The sequence below is a fragment of the Engystomops pustulosus genome, chromosome 5, assembly GCF_040894005.1.
Source record: "Engystomops pustulosus chromosome 5, aEngPut4.maternal, whole genome shotgun sequence".
Lineage (NCBI taxonomy): Eukaryota > Metazoa > Chordata > Amphibia > Anura > Leptodactylidae > Engystomops > Engystomops pustulosus.
The window spans coordinates 195173141-195192015 of record NC_092415.1 but is presented as its reverse complement, the minus strand read 5'-3'; the positions used below and the strand labels follow the sequence as shown (position 1 = coordinate 195192015).

At 45.4% G+C, this 18875-nt stretch overlaps 1 protein-coding gene across 2 annotated transcripts in view; it reads left to right on the top strand.

Annotated features, from left to right (window-relative positions):
- The window catches only part of RUNDC3B (RUN domain containing 3B), a 101933-nt gene that overhangs the window by 28825 nt on the left and 54233 nt on the right, over positions 1-18875 (top strand). For both annotated transcript variants that reach the window (XM_072154248.1, XM_072154249.1), the window contains exons 2-6: positions 40-155; positions 11553-11686; positions 12835-12920; positions 15071-15160; positions 16238-16318. In XM_072154248.1, coding sequence (XP_072010349.1) covers positions 40-155; positions 11553-11686; positions 12835-12920; positions 15071-15160; positions 16238-16318 — 507 coding nt within the window. The remainder of the gene's footprint in view (positions 1-39; positions 156-11552; positions 11687-12834; positions 12921-15070; positions 15161-16237; positions 16319-18875) is intronic.

The following is an 18875-nucleotide window of genomic DNA, read 5'->3' as shown; positions in this document are numbered from 1 at the left end:
ATGTAACTGTAATTGACTTTTTTTTGTCCTTTCTTGCAGGTTTTCGGTGAAGACCCTCATTGACCGCTCCTGCTTTGAGACCATTGACGATTCTGCACCTGAGTTTCTTAACTTTGCCTCCATACTAGAACAGATCCTAAGCCATCGTCTGAAAGGTGAGACGTGATGAAGGGGCAGAACCGAGGTCACAATTACCCGGTTTTCAGAGTTTGTTGATTTCTGGAGAATTATGTTTCTCTACATAAAAATTTTGTCGTGATTCAGAAATGGCCAAAATCTTGACCCCTATTTGCCTTCAGCTCATGGCCCTTTTCAGCCTAGTTCTGACCTGAGTGATCTTAGATAGACTGGATGATATTGATGTGTTGCTTAATGTGATACATATTAAAGCCTTTAAAATGAATCCATCATGAGTTTTGACCATATAAATCTGCAGTGTTAGACCTTGGGGGTCTGTGTTACCATAATTCTGTGTGTGTAGCAGCAGGACTGTGAAAAGTGAACTTTTAATCCAGGTTTCCAGCCCTTGTGCTGTGGCCAGATCTTTGAGCCTGAAGAGCTTTCTGCTCTTTGCAATAAACTGTTCCACAGCCCCTCCCCTCTGCTGTGATTGCCTGCTTTAAGTATCCAGTCAACATTCTGGAACAGCTCCACCTCTTAGTAGAGGGGAAGGGTTGAGGAGCAGTGCAGAGAGCAGAAAGCTCTTCAGGCTGATAGTTCCGCCTAAAACCCTTTGAAGAGCAGCAGAGCTGGATTTTGACTTCACTTCACAGTCCTGCTGCTACTACCAACACACACAGAGGGATGATTACACAGATCTCCAGGGACAATACTTAACACTGCCTCCTGCTTTGTACGGCAAAAACTGCTGACTGATTCCCTTTAATGGCTTTGAAGGAAGGAAAGTGGCTCCTTCTACCTCTCCATCAGCATCTGTGAAGCAACACAACCTTTAGCGCCTTATAGTCAATTATTTTTAGGTTGTTTCGAGGGATCCAGTCTGTCCCTAGGAGTCATTTCACCACCAATAACTGTAGCATTAGACCTGGCGGGGTGACATTTCGGGTGATTTCCTGTAATTTCCTTGAATATGTGAAGAATTGTTATAAATGAGGCCTCCTCATAGCAGGACATCAGAATAGGTCAAAAGTATTTACCAACAAATGAAAAGAACGACACGTTGTGACATTTCACATATAAATATCAATGCATCGGGGGGGGGGGGGGGGGTAGTATTGTCCACCCTCCATATAAATGCAAAATTTGTAAAACCACAAGATGAAAAAATCTGCACTACTTCAGCTCACACGACCTATAAAGCTGACGACATCTCTCTTCAATTTAAACTTCTACTCTAGTCACAGCCAGAGCTGCATTCATCTCTTTGATTCTAGAATCCCACCCATTCCGTGCGGTTTAACTGTCGCATCTTAGACAGAGAAAGGGACTTCCCGCACCATTGTGGGGGTTCAGATTCACATAACTGTTCCCATATCATAACAGTTCCCATAACTGAAATTCAGTTCAATTGGGGGTCAAAATCTGCAAAAATCATGTACACAAGAAACCAACATTGGGGCAGATTTGCTTACCCGGTCCACTCGCGTTTCAGCGACGCGTTCTCCGACGCTGATTCGGAGCTAGCCGGGATTCACTGAGGTCGTGCGCCCGATATCCGCCAGGTGTCGCTGCTGTGCTGAAATCCACCGAAGTTCACCTGTGTATGTGAGTGATATTCTTGCGACACAATTTTTTTTAAAATTCCGTGTTTTTTACGAATCCGTCGGTTTTCCCACGGCCACGCCCCCCCCAATTTCTGTCGTGTGAAAGCCGGCGCCAGTGCTCCACAATCCGATCGCGTGCGCCAAAATCCTGGGGCAATTTGGCGCAAATCGGAAATATTCGGGAAACCCGACGAAAATGCACAATTTGGACCTTTAGTAAATGAGCCCCAGTGTCTACAAAAATCAAGCTCCCATCCACTCTATTGACAGAAATCTAAAAATAAAAGTCTCAAAACAAATTCCTTTTCTTTTTCATTCCAACCCCAGTTTTTGATACATCATGCAGAATTTTGTTTTAAGTGCCATTAATAGTACAACTCATCCCACAAAAGACAAGACCTCATAAGGCTGTGAAGATGGCAAATGCAATTACATAAGGCTCTTAGAAGGGGGAATGAATAAAATTAGATTGACAGTGAGAGGAAGGATTAAGTATATGGTGAAGTGAGTGTTGACCTTACTGTCATTCTAATGAAAATTTTCCCTTTAAAGGGAGACTATCACCAGATTTTACACCACTAAACTACCAGCCCCTTGAGGTAGGGTGTGGGTCCTTTCTAGAATTCACTCTATGTGAAATCTTGCATGTTTACCTATAAAGTCATATTATAATGAGCAGAAAAGAGTCATTTTTGCATAAGATGAGTCAATTTTAGAGGCTTCAGGGGAATGTCATTTCTGATGCCCCTATCTTCTGTTCTATAGCATATTGTTTGTGTCATTTTAAAGATAATAATCCTTTCTCTAGAACTGGAGATACTCACAGTTAAAGACATACTTTGGAATGAGAACTGCAGATAAAGATTCAATACACACCTCATGCTTAGCTGCCTGTATCTCTGGTTCTGTAGATCACAGAACCACAATCCTGATGTGATCTCATAGATGGGACTCTTATCTTTAATATGACACCAAAAGAATGTTGAGGTGGTATCGAACCCAAGAAAGAACTCTTCCACTGATGCCTCTAAACTTGACTAATTTCTGGCAAAATATAACTCTTCTCTGCCCATTTTTTTTTTAGATTTTATTTTTTGGTACAAGTGAGATTTACAGGAACAGGTGATATTTCACATAAAATAGGGAATTTTAGAAAGAACATTTCATATCCTACCTGAGAAGGGTAGTAGTTTAATGGGGTTAGATCTGATGACAGTCTTATTGATGAACATGTAGCTCTGGCTTGCTTTGAACATCCTCTGAACATCTTCCTTGCCACTAAGTTATTTTATATTGAGAAATCTATATATTGAGTGTTAAAGGTGGCGCCCCCTGCTGTCTTCACACCAGGGTCAGCTATGTCCATTATAAATTCAATAATCTGTTCTCTGTTATTTCCATCACTTGGTAAGGAGATTGATGGCTGCAATATGTAACGGGATTGATTTTTTGTTTTGTTTTCTAGGACTTTCTAGAACCATTGTCTATTATATTGATAGATTGTTGTTTACATCAACCTGAATATAATGTTCCTGGCTATAGGCAACATTAAAAACTACAAATATATCCAGACTAAACTTAGTTCTTATGTGGTTAAATCCTTCAATTCCTCATAAAACCAAGTCAATACACAAATGGAACATGAAATAGAAGGCTGCAATACATAATATAACCACTAGGTGGATGTACATATATCAGATATTAACTTGCAGCACAATATCACATTATAATGTTTTCTTGATAAGCTGCTCATCCTGTAACAAAGATATCTGGATCCGTCCAGCAGATAGGAATGGTAAGTGAGGACACTGAGAACTTGTTTTTTACATCTCAGAGATTGATGGTGGGATGTGCTACACAAAGACTTCTCATTTTCACCAAATAAATGGAATATGATTTACATTAAGAGCCCCCAGTAGACCCCATTGAAGCCATAATTAGGGTATGTTAATGTATTCATCATTTCTATTGAAACAATAATAATTTTTTTAATGTCAGATATAAGGGGATCTCAGCTGTCTGCTGTGAGATAGGATGAGGTGTGGCTGAAGGAGAAAAGCAGAGCTGAGTTGTATCACACTGAGCTGTCTGCTGTGAGATAGGATGAGGTGTGGCTGAAGGAGAAAAGCAGAGCTGAGTTGTATCACAATGAGCTGTCTGCTGTGAGATAGGATGAGGTGTGGCTGAAGGAGAAAAGCAGAGCTGAGTTGTATCACACTGAGCTGTCTGCTGTGAGATAGGATGAGGTGTGGCTGAAGGAGAAAAGCAGAGCTGAGTTGTATCACACTGAGCTGTCTGCTTTGAGATAGGATGAGGTGTGGCTGAAGGAGAAAAGCAGAGCTGAGTTGTATCACACTGAGCTGTCTGCTTTGAGATAGGATGAGGTGTGGCTGAAGGAGAAAAGCAGAGCTGAGTTGTATCACACTGAGCTGTCTGCTGTGAGATAGGATGAGGTGTGGCTGAAGGAGAAAAGCAGAGCTGAGTTGTATCACACTGAGCTGTCTGCTGTGAGATAGGATGAGGTGTGGCTGAAGGAGAAAAGCAGAGCTGAGTTGTATCACACTGAGCTGTCTGCTGTGAGATAGGATGAGGTGTGGCTGAAGGAGAAAAGCAGAGCTGAGTTGTATCACACTGAGCTGTCTGCTGTGAGATAGGATGAGGTGTGGCTGAAGGAGAAAAGCAGAGCTGAGTTGTATCACACTGAGCTGTCTGCTGTGAGATAGGATGAGGTGTGGCTGAAGGAGAAAAGCAGAGCTGAGTTGTATCACACTGAGCTGTCTGCTGTGAGATGTAGGTGTGGCTGAGAGATGTGAACAGCAGAACCCTCTGGAGCTTGTAGCTGTGGTTGATGCACGAGGAAAGAGAAGGAGTTCACTAAATCTTACTCAGGTGGATTATATTGAAGAAGCAAACTGCCTGGCTCAACGGTAGGACCTGCACAAAATCGTGCCCCTGATTAGTGGCTCGATTCAGCCTGTATATCATAGAATTGTATTAGAATTTTATTATTATTTTGCTTGGACATCCAGATTGTAATTATCAGACAGGGTCTTACAGGGTCACAGGGGTCTTCACTATAGAGGATAAGATTTGCGCCCCGAGATATAATCGTAAGAAGTCTTGAGCCTGATCTTGAAAGGGACACTGACCGTCTGAGGATTGTGTCATCTGTGGATTTAATTGTGCAGATTAATGTTTCCTTTCATCACAGATCATGTCAGATTAATGTCTCCGTAACCTTCCACATTATAAAATCCTAATTATACTGATAGCACGACGTGTTATCACTGCTCAGTAATCGAGGTTGGGCATAATTAGCGTTTCCAGGAATTTCTTGTGTAGTTGGGGGGTACCGGTCCTCATTAAGGAGACTCTTATCGGCATAGAAGATAATAATTAACAATGTGACAAAAATTTGGAAACAAAATCTTGCCGGTGTCACCTTTTGGAGGTAGTTTCCTTGTAAATCAATGGCGCAGTATTTGGTGTCTGCAGCTCGACTTTCTGGGAACTTAAGGTTTTTGTGGATATTATTGGTAGCAATTTATGGCTTTTTGGTCCTATTTTTATAGCTGGCAGCACTTTTCTTGTTACTTTTCTGATAAAAACATATCCTTTACCATTCTGCTCCTGGATATTGTTAAACTCCCCACCACCAATGTAGGAGAACACAATGTTACTGGTACATTGTGTGTAATTCTGTCACCTGTCACTTTCTGAGAAAGCGTTATGGCTGAAGTTATTGTCAAATTGATTCATTTGAGTGAATAGCTCGTGGTGGAGTACACATCCATGCCTGGTGCAGTGGGTGCCGAGGGGGCAGACTCTCCTGGTTCTGTTGCCCATGGGTTCGGCATTTGTTTTTCCTCTTTGCTACGTTCCTCTACATTTTGGCCAATTGCCCACATACTTTCACCCAGATTGCTTGATATGGGTTTTTTTTAAACTATAAACCACAAATTTGGTATATGTTTTGGGAAAAAAAGCCCTCTGGCCCAATGGAGATTCAAGTATACCTTTGTTTAAATGGGCAATAAACACCTTTACTAGGGTAAGTACATGACCCTAGTAGGGTCACCCATAGTTTAGATAAAGTTTCTCTGAAGCACTGAATCGTGTGACCCCCTGGCAGTAGGGACTTCCTGTGCTGTTCTGTGTCCTGCTGGCTTCCGGCAGATGGAGGAGGCCATGCAGTCATTACTGTGTGCACGCCTCCTTCTTGATAACTGCTCCAATATCAGTGGTTGGAGGGACATGCAAATGTCCTCGGGAAGCCCCTCTGTTGATATGGGAGTGGTTATTATGGAGAGGACGTGTATACTGTAATGAATGCACGGCCTCTTCCGTCTGCCGAGAAGCCAGCAGGACACGGAAAGTTACAGGAAGTCCCAAGTCCTGCTACCTGGGGTCATGTGACCCGCCGCTTACTCAGACTACAGCAAAGTTACTGGGGATTAGTAGAATATGGGAGACTTGATTAGGGTCTTGTATATATCCCGGTCATTTTTTTTTTATTAGTGGCTAACCCATCCAACTCTATAGAATGTGTGAATACAAATCAATATAAAGTGCCAGCTCACAGTTAAATTATCTGGTGAATGGGAAGGGTCTGAGGCGTCCCAGGTAACAGCAGAAGGAAGGTAATCCCAGCCCTCAGACTCTCTATATTATCTTCCAGTCTTCATTATTAAAAACTTCACATCATTTCAGATATACAGATAAGAGATTTGTTATTTGCATCTTGTATATCTGAAACAATGTGAAGTTTTTAATACTTAAGATGGGATGATTGTAGATCAAGAAAGCCGGGAGCACTAGGATTTCCTTCCTTCTGCTATATGGAATGTGTAGTAAAAAAGGGAAAGAAGGAGGCGTTCTCTAAACCCACATGTGAAAATTTTCGTGTACTAAGACTATAGCCCATAACACCACCTCCTAGTGTCCCTACACAGAATAATCACCCTATATAGTGGCTCTCATGTCATATATTGACCCCCTTAATGGCTCCCACATATAATAATTGCCGTTTCGTTAGCCTCAACCTCTAACAATGTCCCTGGGCCTCAGCCGCACACAACAGTAGCAGAGGCACAATGGTGGAGCTAGGAGCCAACTGCTCTCTTCTTCACCAGTGTATTTAACTGCATACAGTTGAAACCTGCGACATACATCCAGACAGAACCAAAAATCCAGCACAGTCTTTGGGAAGGCTAGAAGATATGCATATAGGTGGCTGCAGGATTTCCATGCAGATCCATCAACCAAATAAGATAAAACCCGTACCCATGGGGGATATATGTTACTATATATATACCTATACAGTGGTCTGATGTCTAAGGCAGAAATTTTAGGCGGCCTCCTAGACCTGAATGGATATTGGCCATGATTGTTTAGCCATCTTTCCACTCCCGGCTGTCGTAAAGAGGTCAGTAGACCCCTGTACTTGAGAAAGGTGAAGATCTCATTGGTGTGAGTTACATCCATCATGTCATGACATATCATATGTCGCGCAAGCCGAAGTAAGCCGAATGTTTCAGATATGAAGTTGGTGCCAAACTGCATAGCTAGAGACAATCCATTAGGTCCCTTTAATAGTTTGTTGACTTTTCCATGACAAGTTCTGTCTTCATTCCACCTGACCTTGGTGCGATTTCAGAACATATCAGTTTTGACTCTTTATAAATGTTCTCTTTCATGTATTTTAGATGTTTCTGCCTTTGATCAAATGCAAAAAACGGAAACATTCATGAAACGCCCCAACCCCAGAGAGCGCCTTTCATGTCCAATCTTCAGTAGCCGCTCATATTTGATGACACCGGTGTATTAGTTGCCAGAGAGTAAATCTCATTACCTCTATGTATCAGCACGACACGCAGACACATTTTCGCGGAGAAGCTGACGCTCCCGATTTGCTCCTAAACGTGTCTTATTGACCTTTGTAAAATGATTGCTTTTATCTCTAGAAATCAAGGGGAGCTAATTCTGCCCTCTAGGAAGAGCGACTTCTCGCCAGCATCATTTACTAATTAGATTTGTCATATGTTTCCCATAGCAATATATTCCAGAATCAATTATCGTCCGTCCAGCCCAAATATTTTTGTGGACGCCATCATTTGATGCAGTTATATAGAAATGTGTTAACATTTTGTCCAACCCTAAAGCAGGTTTCCACATCGGCTTGTCCTCTCCTCCATTGACTTCAAATGGGCTTAACGGATGAGGTAGTTTGCATCATAAGGGGTATTTCGGTGCCCTGTTCTACAAATAAGGGGTCTGACAGCAGGATCCATTGTTGATCTCTAGAACGGAGCACTGCAGGTTCCCTGCGATACTGATTTCTGACATTGACTCTCCATGTGCTCCATTGACTTCAGTGGGACTTCTGGGATGACTCCCAGGACTGGTGCATGAAGTTCAAGGGCAGCTGATGTGCAGTCCCCCACTCTGTAGATCAAGGCAATCTCTATAGATTGACCCCCAGAAATCAGACATAATTGTTGAAACGTACAGTGTATCACTACATTTGGGATGAACAATGGAGGTGAGTTTTTTAGTTGTACATACATACACATACACTCAGCGTTATATATTAGATGATAAACTTGGAAATATTTAAGGGAACAGGAGACTGTTTTAGTTTCTGAATTTTTATTGCCGCCACGTGAGTTTACTGCAAGGAGCACTGAGGCTCTGTCACCCGGACCTACTGAGGCTCTGTCACCCGGGACCTACTGAGGCTCTGTCACCCAGGGGCCTACTGAGGCTCTGTCACCCGGGACCTACTGAGGCTCTGTCACCCGGGACCTACTGAGGCTCTGTCACCCGGGACCTACTGAGGCTCTGTCACCCAGGGGCCTACTGAGGCTCTGTCACCCAGGACCTACTGAGGCTCTGCCACCCAGGGACCTACTGAGGCTCTGTCACCCAGTGACCTACTGAGGCTCTGTCACCCGGGACCTACTGAGGCTCTGCCACCCAGGGACCTACTGAGGCTCTGTCACCGAGTGGCCTACTGAGGCTCTGTCACCCAGTGACCTACTGAGGCTCTGTCACCCGGGACCTACTGAGGCTCTGTCATCCAGGGGCCTACTGAGACTCTGTCACCGAAGGGCCTACTGAGGCTCTGTCACCGAGGGGCCTACTGAGGCTCGGTCACCCAGGGGCCTACTGAGGCTCTGTCGCCCAGGGGCCTACTGAGGCTCTGTCACCCAGGGGCCTACTGAGGCTCTGTCACCCAGGGGCCTACTGAGGCTCTGTCACCCAGGGGCCTACTGAGGCTCTGTCACCCAGGGGCCTACTGAGGCTCTGTCACCCAGGGGCCTACTGAGGCTCTGTCACCCAGGGGCCTACTGAGGCTCTGTCACCCAGTGACCCACTGATGCTCTGTCACCCAGGGGCCTACTGAGGCTCTGTCACCCAGGGGCCTACTGATGCTCTGTCACCCAGGGTCCCACTGATGCTCTGTCACCCAGGGTCCTACTGAGGCTCTGTCACCCGGGACCTACTGAGGCTCTGTCACCCAGGGGCCTACTGAGGCTCTGTCACCCAGGACCTACTGAGGCTCTGTCACCCAGGGAGCTACTGAGGCTCTGTCACCGAGTGGCCTACTGAGGCTCTGTCATCCAGGGGCCTACTGAGGCTCTGTCACCGAAGGGCCTACTGAGGCTCTGTCACCGAGGGGCCTACTGAGGCTCTGTCACCCAGGGGCCTACTGAGGCTCTGTCGCCCAGGGGCCTACTGAGGCTCTGTCACCCAGGGGCCTACTGAGGCTCTGCCACCCAGGGACCTACTGAGGCTCTGTCACCGAGTGGCCTACTGAGGCTCTGTCACCCAGTGACCTACTGAGGCTCTGTCACCCGGGACCTACTGAGGCTCTGTCATCCAGGGGCCTACTGAGGCTCTGTCACCGAAGGGCCTACTGAGGCTCTGTCACCCAGGGGTTATACTGAGGCTCTGTCACCGAGGGGCCTACTGAGGCTCGGTCACCCAGGGGCCTACTGAGGCTCTGTCGCCCAGGGGCCTACTGAGGCTCTGTCACCCAGGGGCCTACTGAGGCTCTGTCACCCAGGGGCCTACTGAGGCTCTGTCACCCAGGGGCCTACTGAGGCTCTGTCACCCAGGGGCCTACTGAGGCTCTGTCACCCAGGGGCCTACTGAGGCTCTGTCACCCAGGGGCCTACTGAGGCTCTGTCACCCAGGGGCCTACTGAGGCTCTGTCACCCAGGGTCCTACTGAGGCTCTGTCACCCAGGGTCCTACTGGGCTGGCTGGCTACATACTACAGGGGGCTGGCTGGCTACATAATACAGGGGGCGGGCTTGTTGTATACTACAGGGGGCAGGCTGGCTGTATACTACAGGGGGCTGGCAGGCTATATACTATAGGGGCTGACGGGCTATATACTATAGGGGCTGGCGGGCTATATACTACAGGGGATGGCAGGCTATATACTACAGAGGTCTGGCTATATACTACAGGGGGCTGGCAGGCTATATACTACACGGGGCTGTCTATATACTACAGGGGCTGGCAGGCTATATACTACACGGGGCTGTCTATATACTACAGGGGCTGGCAGGCTATATACTACAGGGGGCTGGCAGGCTATATACTACAGGGGGCTGGCAGGCTATATACTACAGGGGCTGGCAGGCTATATACTACAGGGGGCTGGCAATCTATATACCACAGGGGGCTGGCTATATACTGGGGGGGGCTGTGACCAATGCATTTCCCACCCTCTGCTTATACGCGAGTCAATAGTTGTTCCCAGTTTTTGGTGGTAAAACTAGGTACCTTGGCGTATACCCGGGTCGGCTTATACTCGAGTATATACGGTATGTCATTTTGCTGTTTACATAGGGAATGCATTGCACTTGCGCTGCATTTGAATTTACATGGTGTTTTGTGGCGTTTAAATTTCCATGGCGTTTGTGGGTTGTTTACGTCTACATGGTGTTTACACTACATTTGTGTCTCCATTGCTTTTGCATCCCGTTCGCATAACATTTTGAAACGTTGAATATTAGGAGAATGTTAACACAATACAAAGCATCTAGATGAGTATAGAGAGAGTTCATACATTTTCTGCCACTGATTGGACAGTGTGGGAGAAGATTAGCATAACACACGCCTCCAGCTCCAGCCCCAGCTCCTCCTCTTTAACAGAACAGACATTATAATGGTCAGATACTGGGACTGATATCTCTGCAACTGTGGGGGCTAGAAAGAAAATTCAAAAAGCCTCTGAGTCTGTGTAGAATATGTTAATATCCACATGTGTGAGATGGTGGACGGTCCTCCTTGATAGATAGGTAGATTCCTGCTGGTAGGTTTCCTTTAAAGTCTCTGTGATCTACTTGGCCACCAATAATCAAATATATATATATATTTTTACAAGTCACAGTTTCACTTTAGGAAATACACTTTCCAATTTCGCTTTCTAATCCTCACGATTTTACGACATCTCAAGGTCATATGAAGGTGAACCCTGACTTGTTGTACTGCTGACGGAGCGCAGTGTATTCATGTGTGGTGCGCTTTCCCCGAGGCCAGGAGAAGCGGAAGGACTCGTCCTTGGTATCTTACCGATCCTTTTCTTTGTTTTGCTCATGACTCATTGGGTTAGAAAGAACGAGCGACGTGAATCAACTTTTCATGGAAATGTATATTCTGTAACAATGTGGCCAGGGCTGGAATATGTATCATTGGGGATGACTGAATAATGAGGCTATAAAGCACATCAAACACTCAGAAATACAATTCTCTGTTCAATAACTGATGGAAGAGCCATGTGCCGCCACACGACTAACGCTCCGTCTCTCGTTAGGTCAGCTCACCTGGTTTGGTTATGAAAGTCCTCGAAGTTTTTGGGATTACATACGGGTCGCATGTTCGAAAGTATCTCACAGTTGTATCTGTAGTATCGAGAACATGGAAAATGTCAGCTCCTCAAGAGCAAAGGTAAGAAATTCGCTCTAATATGACACCAAGAAGGTGTAACTTTAGAATGGTGTCTAGTACATTACTGAGGATGGACTCTTCCGCAGAGTGCTCCCTCACTTACCGACTGCTCCCTCTCTCTTCCGCAGAGTGCTCCCTCACTCACCGACTGCTCCCTCTCTCTTCCCGCAGAGTGCTCCCTCACTCACCGACTGCTCCCTCTCTCTTCCGCAGAGTGCTCCCTCACTTACCGACTGCTCCCTCTCTCTTCCGCAGAGTGCTCCCTCACTCACCGACTGCTCCCTCTCTCTTCCCGCAGAGTGCTCCCTCACTCACCGACTGCTCCCTCTCTCTTCCGCAGAGTGCTCCCTCACTTACCGACTGCTCCCTCTCTCTTCCGCAGAGTGCTCCCTCACTCTCCGACTGCTCCCTCTCTCTTCCGCAGAGTGCTCCCTCACTCTCCGACTGCTCCCTCTCTCTTCCGCAGAGTGCTCCCTCACTCACTGACTGCTCACTCTCTCTTCCGCAGAGTGCTCCCTCACTCACTGACTGCTCACTCTCTCTTCCGCAGAGTGCTCCCTCACTCACCGACTGCTCACTCTCTCTTCCGCAGAGTGCTCCCTCACTCACCGACTGCTCACTCTCTCTTTTGCAGAGTGCTCCCTCACTCACCAACTGCTCACTCTCTGTTCCGCAGAGTGCTCCCTCACTCACCGACGGCTCCCTCTGTCTTCCGCAGAGTGCTCCCTCACTCATGGTTTGCTCACTCACAGCCTGCTTCCTCACTCACAGCCTGCTTCCTCACTCACAGACTGCTCTCTCACTCACAGCCTTCTCCCTCACTCACAGCCTGCACATTCTATGTCACAGACTGATTTCCATCACCCAGATTGCTATCTATGCGTCTCTTTGATACAGATTGGTCCACACGTCCCTTTGTGATAAAAGGGAAGCAGTCTGTGTAATAGAGTAGGAGATCACACTTGGCCCAGGGTCTATAAGGGTCCAATATTATGTCTCTTCCTCGTATGGGACTGGAACTGTATATAGATACATTTTGCAACAACTAGGAAGCTTCCAGGATACGGAGGGACAAGCAGACACAATGTGACATGGAGCCCTGACTACTGTATGTTACAGTTTCTTGTTTGTATATTCTTATATTTTAGGGCAGGGCTTGGATCAGAGTTGCACTTATGGAAAAACGTTTATCTGAATATATTACAGCTGCACTGAGAGACTATAAAACCACAAGGTATCGTCAGCTTTATTCCATTACTGCCAATGTATTTGTCTTTTATGAATACTTACTCTCATTAGTATTGTGGTACATCCTCATCTGTACATCCAATACATGGTGTATACACCGGATCCATCATCTATAAACCGGATCCATCATCTATACACCCAGTACATCATCTGTACATCTGACACATCATCTGTACACCCAATACATCATCTGTACATCCAATACATGATCTATACACCAGATCCATCATCTATACACCCATTATATCATCTGTACACCCAATACATCATCTATACACCAGATCCATCATCTATACACCCAATATATCATCTGTACACCCAATACATCATCTATACACCCAATACATCATCTGTACACCCAATACATCATCTATACACCAGATACATCATCTATACACCCAATACATCATCTATACACCAGATACATCATCTATACACCTAATACATCATCTATACACCAGATCCATCATCTATACACCCAATACATGATCTATACACCAGATCCATCATCTATACACCCAATACATAATCTATGCACCCAATACATGATCTATACACCAGATCCATCATCTATATACCAGATCCATCATCTATATACCAGATGCATCACCTATACACCAGATCCATCATCTGTACATCTAATTCATCATCTGTACACCCAATACATCATCTGTACACCAGATCCATCATCTATACATCCAATACATCATCTATACACCAGATCCATCATCTATACACCCAATACATAATCTATGCACCCAATACATGATCTATACACCAGTTCCATCATCTATATACCAGATGCATCATCTGTACATTTAATTCATCATCTGTACACCCAATACATCATCTATACACCCAATACATCATCTGTACACCAGATCCATCATCTATACACCCAATACATCATCTATACACCCAATACATCATCTATACACCACATACATCATCTATACACCCAATACATGATCTATACACCAGATACATCATCTATACACCCGATACATCATCTATACAATCGAGGCAAAATCTATACACCCAATACATCATCCATACAAACAATACATCATCTGTACACCAGATACATTGGGGCATATTTATCAGGACCTCTGCGCACCGCCAGTGGCGCAGAGGCACTGAAATAATCGCAAATGCTAGCTTATTGCTAGCTTTTGCGATTATTTTTCACTATCCGCCACCTTCACGCCAGTGGGGTGTGAAGGGGGGGGGCGCGGCCGGCCGAGCGGGGGGCACGGCCGGACTGGAGTGGGCCGGCGCGGGGCGTTACTGTCCCCGCGCCTGCGCACTCGCTGCTGCCGGCGACTTTTCATACATGAAAAGTCGCCGGTTGCGTGCTTTTCTACGCCAGGCCCTGCCTGGCGTAGGAAAAGCGCTGCGCAACTGGCAGCCCGATACATGAAGAGAAGCCTCTTCATGTATCGGGCTGCGAATTTGCAGCGGCGGGGCGCACGAGCGCCAGCGTATGATAAATATCCCCCATTATCTGTACACCTGACACATCCTCTGTACATCTGTACATCATCCAGTGATATACATCAAATGATGTAGCAGCATTTTATATACATCATTGTGTTTCAATTGTTTGCTGTCCTTCATTGTTTCTGTTTTGTTTGTGATCTGTTACTGGAAACTTCTCAAAACTTTTGTTGAAGTGATTGGGTCTGATCTGCAGTACTATTGCCAATGTTTATTCTTGAAAGCCCCTTTAAAGCAGTTTTCCCTTTTATGTCTAAATACATATGTATACTGGTATACTGTGATGTAATGTCCAGGACACATAGGCAGCATCACAGTGGGGGAAAATAAATCCCCTTTCCCTTCATGCTGCAGCACATCGCGCCGGCCGACGCACACTGTATCTGTGACTGCTGCTATAATATAAGCAAATGTAGATTATTTTTTTTCCAGTAGCGGAGGAAATCCATTTGTGCTGCGCAATCTGAGAAGAGAAAGCATTAATCACAATCTACTCTCCCATACAGATAATGCCATAAAAATTCAATGAAATGCACAGTCGGGGTTTGCGCTCGCGGTTGTGTCATCATAATGTATTGCCGGCTCGCTGTGATACTGACAATCTGTTTGCTAAACCGAAAGCTGTTTTCTTCCCCGTAGGAGGTTTTATGACGATGGCGCTATAGTCTTAGGGGAAGAAGCGAACATGCTCGCCGGTATGCTGCTCGGACTCAATGCCATTGATTTCAGGTAGGTTTATCTCAGCTCTCCTGGTACATACAGAAGCCTTCAGGAATATTGCACCGCACTAATGGCCCCTGGAAAAGCAGGGATTCTTATCTAAAAAATGAAAAAATTGGAAAAGAAATCTTTTCAATTCCATAAAATTTAGTCATAGGATCCGAGTCCCTGCTTCCCTTCACACAGCCAAGTTCAATAATAAAATTCTGGCTGCCTGCAGCCACCACTAGAGGGAGTGTAACAAGAACTGAGTTATTAAAAATGGGTCCTTAATGTTTTTAGACTAATTTTTCAACAAATTTGGGCATCTTAAGTTCTGGGGAATGGAGGGAGGCTTGTAAAACTCCACCCCAACAGGATGGCTCTGTCCATTTTATAGGCACAGCTTGGCGGGCTGTTCTGGGTTGGAAATAAGAGTCCCTTTTTAAGAAAAAGTAAATTTGTATGTATATCAACGGCATCAAATCAAAAAACGAGGGGGCACTGTCTCCGTTTGGAGAAATCAAGGTTTAATCACCAAAGGCAACGCGCCTTTTTACTATGAGGACTGTCAATCTGTGGAATAGCCGAGCTCAGGCGCTGGTCACAGCAGGGACAGCAGAGAGCTTCAAGGAGGGTCTAGATGCCTTTTTACACCTAAATAACATTAATGGTTATGTTATATAGGATTGTTTCCCATAAATCCCTTTCTTATCCAATCCCTTCCCTTCCTTGGTTGAACTTGATGGACAAACTATGATACTATGACATGACTCGGCCACTAGACAAGGAATGGAGCTATTTTCCCAGCTGCATTCTGTCTGTTCGTTCCAGCGGTTTCGGCCACTGTGCACTGATGTGATATTAAAGTAAAGAAGCCTTCATCATCGTTACGTGCCCCTTCCACATTATTATGACCTACCTAGCTTGCACTTTCTCATCTGTTAGACGTTGATGGCCACTGAATGAGTTCCTAGAGGTCCTCGTCAGTGTTCACATTGACAGTATGGTATTAACAGGGAGAGATGGAAGATAAATAGGGGGTCTCTCTCAGATAGGACGAGCAACATTGTATCACGCCTAACTGTGTCTGCATATTCCCCATAGTTTTTGCCTTAAAGGAGAGGGCCTGGATGGGAGCTACCCAGCAGTCATTGACTACACGCCTTACCTCAAGTTTACTCAGAGGTGAGCCGACACCTTGTATTGTGTTTGTCTATGTTTGTCAGGTTTTCATTCTGGTCTATACAATGATTGTATCTGAATGTATAACTTAAAGAGGGGGGCTGTCTGACCAGAGGTAAATGGCAAAAATGTCTGATATATATGGGTCCTATCTTGATTGTGACCACAAGGCAGTTAGACATAATCACGAATATGGGTGGACAGATCGCTGTGGATTTCTCCATTTTCTCAGTGAAAAATATGACTGCTGTCTTCCATATGCACCGACACACTAGACCATGTTTCTAAACCTCCAGACAACCCCATTAAAGGAAATCTACTACCATGATAAACCTCCAGGCCCCGTGACTGTGGTAATCTTCTTATATATACTATAAATGGTCTCCTTCCTTCTAAAATCAATTTTTAAAATTATTCTTAATGAGCCAGAAGTGCTATGGGCAGCATTACCAGAACCCCTCCATGCTGCAGCTTCAAATGCTGTTACACTGTGCCAGAGCACTTTCCCCTCCCTCTGCCTGCTGTAATTTCTCAACACACAGTGAAAGGGGGGGAAGTGCTCCTGCACAGTGTAACAGCCAATGAAGCTACAGTACGGTGGGGCACTGGTAATGCTGCCTATAGAACTTCAGGCTCATTAGCATAAAGTTAAAAGTTGGTTTTAGAAGGAAGGAGGCCATGGATAACAGATATAAGAAGATTATCACAGTCACGGTGCCTGGAGTAAGTGTCCCTGTTTTATCGTGATGGATTTTGATGGAAGATATGTATTTTAATGTAGATATTCCATAGAAGTAAATGGACTTGTACAGCTCACCAAACAGCCTCCAGGCCACAGCCAATCTTAATAGCCTTCCTCAGGCGCTGGTCACAGCAGGGACAGCAGAGAGCTTCAAGGGTCTAGATGCCTTTTATACCGAAATAACATTGATGGTTCTGTTATATAGAATTGTTTCCCCTTAATCCCTTCTTCATCCAATCCCTTCCCTTCCTTGGTTGAACTTGATGGACATGTGTCTATTTTCATCCGCATAAACTATGATACTAGGGCACACAATTTGATTGTGTCCGAAACTCGTCAGCCAGTTTGAATGGCAATAACAATCCGTTAGTTTTTAATATGTAAGAATTTTGGGTATCATTGTTATATGGCAGATGTTCTGATAGTAGGAGATCAGGGTGGTGGGACCAGGGCTGGCACCAGCACTAGGCATGCCCACATAAGGCTGTACATAAGGAATCCATGGGGGTGAAGGGGGCTAATATAAAATACCCATGACGGAGCTGTTTGGTAAACTAGGGAATATTTTAAGGAGCTGGAGTTTTAGTTTCTAAATTTTTAATGCTGCCATGTGAGTTCACTGCAAAAGGGGCCCACTGGGGGACTGTCACCCAGGGGTCTACTGAAACCTGGAGCCAACCCTTTGTGGGAATGACTCCATTTCCCCTTGAAGATTAAACTTTGTAAGTCCATACACTGCTCCATTCTCATTTGAGTTGAGCAAATTCAAAAAAAGTATCAGTACCAGATAATATGGAGGCCAAGAACAAAGCCAAGTCCCACTAGAACCGTGGCCTGGGCCAACCAAGGCTGTGGCAGTGGACAGGAGCAGAAGTCTCTAGTTACTTATCAGACATGGCCAGTGGTGGCCTCACGATGGGGGTCCCTGGATCCGTGTAAGGTGAATGACTCGGCTCCCCACGACGTTGGGTCATGGTTTCATTTCATACACAACTTATTGGTCGTCACTCCATTACACCGAGCTCACAGCACATAAACACTGCCGATACGGTGAAGCCTACAATTACAGCGTCACGTCGTGTCACGTATAATGGCAGGTCAGTGCGAAACGCGTCTATTTTACCGATCAAATGGAAAACTAAATGGAATTAATGTTGAGGTATGGGAGGTTTTTAATCTTGTTCTGAATTTGCGCACTTAACCGCACGTTGCGAATAACCCCCTGGGGGATCTGTACATTTGATTGCCACGAATGAAACGTGTTTACAGCATTTTCATGGTAATTGATTTTTCCTCTAAGGAAAGATTATAGGAAATTAAGCAATAAAAAAATATGAGAAAAACACGAGGATAAGTAGACTTGTTATACGTGGTCAGCGGAGGCAGCAATTTACTTAGAATCCATACATACAGAACTGCAACCGGTGCTACCGGTGATGGGCATTTACAACAACGGGGCATATTTACTTACCCGGTCCCTGGGGTGCGTTGTCCAACGAGGATGAAGTCCGGCGCCATTCACTAAGATTGTGTGCCCGATATCCTGCATGTGTCGCTTCCCCGCTCAGGTCCGCCGGAGTTCACCATCTTCTTCCCGGTGTATTTGAGTGCATTGTCTTGCGACACAATTTGAATTTTAAATCCCGCACTTAGTCTGAACCAGTCGGGTTGTCCGACGGCCACGCCCCCCCATTTGTGTTGCATGAAAGTCGCCGCAGTAGCGCCAAAATCCAATCGCATGCGCCAAAAATGCCTGTTAAATGTAGCGCTAATCAGAAATAGTCAGGAAACCCAACGGAAATGCGGTGTGCGGACCCT